The sequence below is a fragment of the Hesperophylax consimilis genome, chromosome 7 (genome assembly GCF_061612785.1).
Source record: "Hesperophylax consimilis isolate HC1 chromosome 7, BYU_Hcon_1.0, whole genome shotgun sequence".
Classification (NCBI taxonomy): Eukaryota; Metazoa; Arthropoda; class Insecta; order Trichoptera; family Limnephilidae; genus Hesperophylax; species Hesperophylax consimilis.
The window spans coordinates 1,356,181-1,365,754 of NC_142842.1; the positions used below are offsets into that span (position 1 = coordinate 1,356,181).

General features: G+C 35.0%; 1 protein-coding gene across 1 annotated transcript; it reads left to right on the forward strand.

Annotated features, from left to right (window-relative positions):
* The first annotated feature begins 1,123 nt into the window (after positions 1-1,123).
* LOC149422114 (uncharacterized) lies at positions 1,124-7,896 on the forward strand. The gene is made up of 3 exons (XM_089633529.1): positions 1,124-1,330; positions 5,278-5,389; positions 7,286-7,896. Exons 1-3 carry the CDS (start codon positions 1,124-1,126, stop codon positions 7,894-7,896), a joined length of 930 nt encoding a protein of 309 aa, XP_089489655.1.
* The last annotated feature ends 1,678 nt before the right edge of the window (positions 7,897-9,574 follow it).

Genomic DNA, 9,574 nt, shown 5'->3' on the forward strand with positions numbered 1-9,574 from the left:
GGCTTTTAGCTTCCTCTTAAGGTAAAATTATTTTATATGTCTTTTTCAAAATTCTAATTATACTATCCCGTGATTTTTCACGGGATTGCGCTAGTATATAACATGTACATCCTTGGAGAAAATATATTATTTCTTCGAAGGGTGTACCTAATCAAATGTCCCAAATATGAACATCCGCTACCCCTCCCCCCTCCACTCCCCAAAATACTCTCAAATCAAATATAAACGAATTATATCTACCCCTAATGGGTCATCCGATTGGTACATCCCCTCCGCGGCGGGCCCAATCACAGGGCTGTTCAAGCCGCGGGGAGGGGCCAGGGGGGTTAAATTGCGGAGCGCGCGCCGCCAGGGGTAGTTGCTCCGGGGGTCGCTAGGAGACAGGACACGTGCACAACCAAAATGGCGAACAGTGGAATTGCATAAATCTACATTTACGATAAATAAAGTGCGCGATTTTGAAGTTGATAAAATAGCCCAATTACAATAAGAATCGTTTTGAATAGCTAGTAGACGAATTAACATGAACCTTTTCGTGCTTGCCGGGAAAACAATGCACCTTTTAATGAATTTTTAATTTGAGATTGATTAAGAAATAAGTTGCTACATTGCAATTATAAAATAGGTTGCCGCAATAGTGATTAGAACAAACGATTGGTTAAAGTTAAATCTTAATAACACCTTTATTTGTGTTGCTGTAGTTATTATAATTGCTCAGTCAATGTTAAAAAAATGCTGTAGTTTTTCTGTAAATATCATCTTGATACTAAAATTCTTATAAATCGAGCTAGTTTTTTGGAATTCAACATTTGAAAAATATACTGCAGTTTTTCTGACAATCAAAATCAAAAATATTCTGTAGTTTAACTGAAAATCAAAGTTCTTTAAATATACAGTAGTTTTTCTCGACAAATATGCTGTAGTTTATCTGTAACCAAAGTTTGTTAAATTTGAGGTAGCTTTTCCATAAATTAAGTTTTTTGTGGAAATTAAAAATTTCAAATATCTACTACTGCAGATATTTTTTGGTCTGATTAACTTTGATTTTTACGGATAAATTAATAAAAATAGATACAGAAAGACACGAAAAGGGCTGTTGTGGGATTGGGTGAGTGGTGGTGCGATGGCGGGTCCCTTCCTCTCACCGCTGCCGGGCGAGCTGCTGACGGAGTATATGTTCGGGAGACGAAGGCAGCGCAGGAACCGCACCACCTTCAGCCCGCAGCAGCTGCACGAGCTGGAGGCACTCTTCCACAAGACCCACTACCCCGACGTCTTCCTGCGTGAGGAGGTGGCTCTGAGGATCAGCCTGTCCGAGGCGAGGGTTCAGGTAACACTTGCATCACTCAATCACAGCTTGTAGCCTGATCTGATAATGATCTGCATAACCCGCAGAGAATGTAATGGACTTTAACAGGAACCTTTCAACTATCAAAAAAACAAATATAGCTCTAAATGGCCATTTGATGACAATGTTATAATTGAATTTCTGCAACAACTTGCAGTTTTGTACAATATCTTAGGTGTAGACTGAAGGTAACGAAGTCCTGTTTTATATCGACTATTTGGCAGTTCTAATATTTCTATCTGTCTTTAAGTTTGTTTGTTACGTTCCAGTTCTGGATCAAGATGATAGAATCTTACCTTTTTACCCCACCAGGGTTCAGATGATCGTCCTTTTTACTACGAGCTGTCAAATCTGAATAATCAATAGCATGGTACCTATCGACTTGAAGAAAGTTTGAAAAAAGAATTGTCATTGGATGGTTACATTTCTTTGAACAAATTTTATAATTACCTGACAAAAAAATGTTACGTAAAATATTTGTGGTTTATAATATGTATCTAAGTACCAACTTAAAAATCTTATGATTTCAGAGGAAATTTTGGTATTGATTTATTAAATAAGAGAAAATTAAAAAATATATTTTTGGACGCGAGGTTTACTGTTCACAGAATTACTACTTTGCATCACATATTTTACTTAATAATTTAGAAAATCCGAGAAAAACTCTTCGGTAATCGATCTGCATTCAAAAATATAGCTTTCGAATTCCGACGAAATTACATCCCTCGGGGTAAAAGGGGACTGCGGGCGGGTGTTCCAAACACTATTGGTGTGCACAAATTCATTCAAACGCAGCCTGTTCACTTTTGCTTGTCCGCTACCAGGCTAATTACTGCGCATATTCATGATGACACTGCCCTGTGATAGTGACTTAAACCGCCCTAGTTATCTAATTGTTATTTTCAAAATGTGATTATAAACTTTTTCTCTCTAGATCCAGCAATAACGAGGAGAATATACATTTGTTATTTAGTTTAAATATGTATACTAATAAACACTGTATGCAGGAATATGCAGGGATACTGGTCTAGAGTCGTTCATAATAATGAAATGCTACATTTGTTGTTTATTTTTTTAAGTAGAGATTTGAGGTAAATGACTAAGGAGGTAAACAATCAGTTTCCTTGATCCCATGACAGTTGACCACCGGGACAGTTGATACTCCGGACAATTTATCCCTCTCCTCTCACTTCTTTATCCCCTGCTTGGATAGCTAGGTGTATTAAACATGTACTACGAATAGTAATAAGTATATGTTAACTTTCTTTACACACACTTATCTCAAGGTTGCTTCTTGCATATTAAATTTTAACGATGAATTGTTCCCATATCGGAGAGGTGAAATAATAGTCTTTACGTGCTAAAATATGAATATAGTTCATATTGACAATTGAAAGTAGGTAGGTAATAATTTATTTGTAGTGTTCTGTTTTTCTTTCTTTATCAAACAACTTAAGGCGATGCAATACGTAGTAATGAAAAATCATGTGTTTTTGGTTTGAAAATGTGGTCGCCAAGAAATGTTTCAGATGCTTTAATTAAATACTGCGAGTAGAATACATCCTGGCCTTTGAAATAATCGAGTATTTTTTAGATACCTCTTTTTATAAGCCCAGAAAAAAATAATGTATAAGGCCTATGAAAACTGCTTTAAAGTTCAAAATCTCCTACTTGCGAACCCATTTTCGGTTATGATTTTATCGTATAATTTGGCAAATTAAGTTATTTAGAAAATAATCGAAAAAAAATTAAATATTTATGCCTGAACATCCACAAAATAAAATAAAAGGCACCTTTTGGCCCTGTTTTTTTCTTGCATAAATCAAAACAGGCGGATTATCGCCATCTACGTAAGTGTTGTTATTCAATTTAAAATATTACACGACGTAGTGCATCGCCTTAACACATTAAACATACTATTTTTGGCTGTCGGTGCGTGGATCCACGGAGAAAACTAACTGATATGAAATATTGTTATTTTATTAAAATTATCAAATTAAACGTTTTCCTGTTAAAAACGGGACTGCAGGCCTATAACGACTGAATTGACAAATTTCAGAACAAACTATCATTAAAGCACGAATATGTTATGAGGAAGTCGGGAGATGCGTTCTTAAACATTATAATATTTTTGCATATTGTCTATTATATTTATTCGGACAAGGCCACCTGCGTGAACACGTGTTCAGATATATTCTGAATAACTTATATTCTTTTAGGAAATAGTCATGCTGTCACATTTTTAACAGTATCTTGATAGAAAAATTGTCCTCATTTTTGTCCGTGTGCGTGTTTTGGAGATGTTTTCCCGCGTAAAAATATCCAAGTTCAATGAACTTTTAATTTAGGTAGGTAGCAAAATTATTTTATAATTAATAATTATTTATTTGAAAATTGTAGTTGCTCTGTTTCAACGTTTGATTGATAGATGCCGCAATTTTACACACATTAGAAACATACAGCAATGATCCTGCGGCAAATATTTTTAAAATAAATAATTTCATCTTCAAAAATCCTATAATTATATTATGTGATTTTCGTTGATCTTATTACAAGGTTTCAACTTCTTATTGATATTATTTCAGAAAGTAAGAGCAAATAGGTAAAGATTTTAAAAGGTTATATAAATAATTACAACGATCGGTACCAAGTATCAACGGTATATCTCTATGAAATATTTGGTAAATACATTTTACCCAGTGGGGTTAGTACACGCTAGGGAATCATTTGATAAAAATACAAACGATATAAAAATGTATGTGGTGTATATAACACGTTGATTTTCTTAGGGCCGATATTTAAGATTTTTTTAATGTGAATTCTGCACAAGAGTCCCTACTGCTCCCAACCGTCTGGAGGTAGTAAGACTATGGAATCCCCAATTGAGGAATTTTGTGAGGCTGAGGGTAGTAGGGAGGGAAAGGAGATGTGGGTGAAGTTGGGGAAATACCTGGCTATTGAGATCTGGTCACCAAACACGGCCATTTCAAGCAACGTTTCATTTCTGAATGGTAGTCTTACACCAGGGCGATACTGAGAGTATATTCCACTCTGGAACGTGCCGCAAGTAGGTATACTACAGGGAGCAGCAAAACTGACAGTGCACTTTTGAGGGCTGGTACATCCCGTGAGGTAGGAACCTGGGAAGGTTCTTTTTGTGTCGGGAGGGTCGTGCCGTTTTTAATCGTTACCAAGGTTTAGTTCAAACAACACCAGGTCTTCGCCGTCCGCACGTTTCTTGAAAATGGCCTTCTTTCGTCGCCACCAGCGGGCCTTCCGGCTGCAATTTGCTACTTTTTCCTGTGAGGCTACCTGAAGGAAAATATTTTGAAACATCGGCCTCACACCTTGGAATAACTGAAGTAAATCGCCGCTATACCCGTCGAGATGTGCCAAGATGCGGCCGAAAATCAGTATTTAAACTGTATTGTAATCAGCAATCGCCTTCATCAATGTGTGCTGTTAAGGGCCATCATATTTCTGATGTCATCTTCAGGACTTGATGAATAAAACGTAATTATGTAATAGCCCTTCAAAACTGCACTGTCTGTTTTGTTTAATTGTGAAATAACACAAATCAACTAAACTTTACATGCATACGCCTGCAATTGAACCCGCGACCTTTGAATTGCTAGTCGAGAGCCTTACCCCTCGACCACGGAGGCCGATAAATTAATGAGGTTTTCAGCGTTAAGTTTTGGTGTAACCGTCAAGTACCGGATACCAATAACTATTAAGCTTAGCACCATGCGTCGTCTTTACTAATATTAATGTAGTTTTTGTAGGTTTCGATTTCCCCCGTGTGTGCTCGATGCGTTTTGGATCTGCCCAGGTCTTCAAGAACAAATCCGCTCCTGTTCGTACAATTTAAATGGTAAAATTTATACTCCTATCGACTTATCTAATGAAAATACTTGTTTGTTCCAAAGGTGTGGTTCCAGAACCGGCGCGCTAAGTGGAGGAAGCAGGCCCGCCTTCAGTTGCTGCAGGACGCCTGGAGAATGCGCTGTTTGGGACTAGCCTCCCCTCCCATGATGATGGGTAAAAACACACACTATTTTAAATTAATAAAACAGGCATGATGCCCAAACTTACATAATATGTAAATGTAGAGTAATAGTAATAATAGCTAAGTGAAAGCTAGTCAAAATTGAATGACAAATAAGTTAAATGGAAAAGTAGAAAACGTAAGTGGGTACATAAACAACAATTTAATATTGGCACCTGTGCTAATGACTTGGTAGGTATTTAATAAATATTGCCCGTCATTAATATATAGGGCTTTATCACAATATTACCTCTTTTTACTTTTGTTTTCGGTAATGAATGAATGCATATCTTGGAAGCGAAAATTAACCCGCTTCCCGACATCCGATAGAGCTGAAACTCCGCAGATAGATTCGTTGTCGATGACAATGCATTTAACACAGTACGCATTTCTCTGAAATCAGATAACATTATAGTAGTTAATATACTAAATAAATTTCGATCCTAGCAGATCGGCATTTGGGGAGGTTGGAATAGTTGTCCACTCCAGACATTATAAAATAGATGTATTGTAGTAAAAAATGTTTTTCTAAACTGAAGAAGCAGTATATCAGTAGGTCAATTCCACTAAAGCTCAAATAAACCGAGATAACACAATATATAAAATAAAGATAGAAGAATAAAACTGAAACTAACTACAATACAAATACATAAAATACACTGACATATATATACATATATGACACATGCAACATACTCTTTTTTTTTCTTCATTTTCTAGTTTCTTATTTTCCATGATATTTACTGAATTTAAAGTTAATATTCTTTATACGAATAGAACGGCGTCATAAGGCCTCAATTTTTACCTAGACTAAGAGGCCTTGTGTTTTCTCGGTAGGGAAAAATTTGTTACCTAAAAACCCTACTAAAATTGCATGTTTTGGAGCATCATATTATAGGCATATTTATATATATTTAGAGACAGTATTCGTGTTAAGATTCGTGTTCTTTAGCATTTTTGAATAGGTGCAGTGGTGCAATTTGATTCACTTTTTATATGCATTGACATCTTAATAAAAATAGAGTAGATAAGTTAATGTTCGTAGACCGTATTTATTTGTAATTTTTATAATAGACATACCATTATGACTAACTCCGTTGTGATTAAATATTGTGTTGGGTGTATGTTGTACTTTTCTTTATATATGGAATAAGACAATAGGTTTTGGCATTCAATTTTAAACCATAAAATCCCGCAAACAAGTAATATACTAACGGATTCGTATAATAATTATAGATCTTCTTTTATTCGATATGATTAATGGTAAAACTTTTTAAAGGTGTTTAATCAGGTATTAAAAATTTCTAATTCATTATTAGAGCAGTGCATATTGTTAAATTATTATTTGTGTGACCTAAAAAGCCCTGGAGATTAGTGCGATTTTGAAGCCAAATCTAGGGTGAGGGGAATTGCCTGTCAGCCATATTGACTAACTTTTGAATTGATTTGTACGCAAAATAGTACATAATGGGATAGGTCATTAAAAAACTTAAGTAGGTTTTGGCATTTTTCGTACATCTTCCCCTCACCCCACGGCTTCAAATTGTTTTTGCAAAGTGTTTTTGATTTTTCCAGCCGGCATAGTAATGTTGTTTCAGTTTTTTTTATTCCAGAATTAATAAAATAAAATTTTCAATTATTTTACCAACTAAAGTTTATTTTGTTAGTTCACTCATTTTTTAGCCAACGTTTCGGACAGCTTTGCGTTTTCCAAACATCAACCAAACAACCCATCCAAAAATCATAAATTATGTAATACTGCCACTGAGAGCTCCGTTTGTAACCTCTATATCTTTTTGTGTATTTTATGAGAGATAAGGTGAAATCATAAATTACCACAAAGCAATCAGCTGTTAAATAAAATAAATTGTTTGTCACATTATCCGCAGGACGACCTGGCCACATGAGCTCCCCAGAAGGCCTCGCCTCCCCTCCAGACAAACCATCATCAGAAGACAGACCGCCATCAGAATCAGGACATAACTCCCCCACCCACCCCAGAGACTCCTACCACCAACACCCACACCCCCAACTCCCCTCCCCCAAGTCAAAATACGACGAAAAACAACCAAGCGATCAACAACACCCCAGAATTGACTACCAACAACAGCAACAAAATCAGCCAGTGAGGAATGACCACCAAATAAACAAAACCATGACAACAAACTTCTCTTTGAATGGGATCCTATCAAGACCAGATAACTGTTCCAGTCCGGCTCCAACAGATTTGAGCCTAGCTCCGAAGATGTATCAGTACAGTCTTGAAAGCCAGTATCAACATAACATTGATAGAGGTGTTGTAGCCAACATCAGCGATCGTTCAGATGACGACAGTGATGCCGAAATCGACCTGACCTCGCACAGTGGGAAGGAAGATTCGAGGAACGCCAGTGCAAATCTGTATGGAGGTGTTAAGGACTATGCGCATCAGAACCCGCTGCTCAATGAGATGGTGCCAAATGATCTCAGTATGAACTGTTCGAAGAATGGCGCGGAATGAGTTAGAAAATAAATATTTTATGATTTTCTTAGATCAAAGGTCCAAAGGGTATCTGAATTTTCTTTAGATATAATAACTTTGTGAAGCGGGCGATTTTTGACTGCAATATTACGAAAAAATCTACATAACGATAACATTGTGGGATTATAAAGTTACCCATTCAAAAAATATAAATAATATTACTAAAAGATTTACTGGGGTGAAATTGTAAGTGTTCTTCGGCTTCATTATTAGTAGGTACGCATAAATTATTGAAATAGTTTCGATTAAAATTCGTTTCAACTAAATTGCTACAAGAAACAATTGTGCGTCGGAGAAGATGAAAAAAAGCGTGCATTTAAATTAATATTTCCTTTTACATACAAAACTAAGATTTGGATTTTAGGCCAAAATACCAAACCAAACTGAATAATAATTTTTTTAATCAAAAGTTAAAGCAAATATATGGCAAGCGTATGTAGGTACTATTTTATTTACTTGTATTTTAAATTATGAGATATAAAGCCCATCAAAGAAGTAATTTTTTCTTGATTTTGTGATTTTGAAGCAAATATGGCATGACATTCCCTATATACTATGCTATTATGATTAAATATAAAATTAAAATAAAACATCGTTAAAAGAGATTTTTTAGCTGCCCATTAAAACTCTTTTTTTATTCCATATTTAAACATATTTGTATAGTATAAAACTTACATAATTATCATTAACTCACAAACAATTGCCAAAATTGCCATCGAACCCATGAAAAGTTGATTTTAATGGCCTACGTGTTATAATTTAAAAACACAAATAAATAAAGTGCACATTTCCGTATCAGGTCTTTGCTACAACTTGTGAAAAAAAAACATTATTTTTCAGTTTATTTGACATCAAAGCTTAATTTTAGTTTAGTATAAAATTGGCCGCGCACTCGTTCCTTTTAAAAACGGAACAGCATGAACAATTTTACCTATTATACCTGAGAAAGCTGAGTTTACGGACCTCCACACTTTAAACCAAGTTTTTGTAAAAGTATTGTGAAATGAGAGATGTAATCAACCCAGCCATCTTACATTAGTTTTTGTACATACATTTTACCTAATAACTGATGCCAAGAGTCCCCGTGGGTTTACAGTTTGGGAAATCAGGAACTTCTTAATATTTTGTTTGGTATCTGGCCTTAGATTCATTCCCCTGATACCACTTTCCGGAACAACTCTCTCTCTCTCTCTCTCTCTGTTATTTAACCTACAGGTTTTCTGTCAAATTTTCCGTTTTCCAGGCAATTCCAGGCGGTCACACTAAATTTGCCATCTCAGTTTGTGTAAGTGTATCTAATACTTACCGCACTGTACATACAAGTTAATAAATCTTTTAATTAGGCATACAGTATGTATTCTCTGCAGTAGTCAACATAGCAAATGTATTTGTTTATAAAGATATTTTGTAAGTTTTTATTTAATTTCTTTAAACATGTAAATATATAATATTATTAAAGACATTTTTTTTATTGTAGACAAAAAAAAATGTGAATACTTCAACTAGAAAAATGATCTGCTATTTTCAATTTGATTCTGAAAAATTTAATAAAAGTAGGAAATGATAATAATGAACCTGCGTAGTTTCTGATTATGTAATTTTATTGTTAAAAATAAATAAATAGAAAGAACATTGTTTTATTGTATCGGTAAAGTAA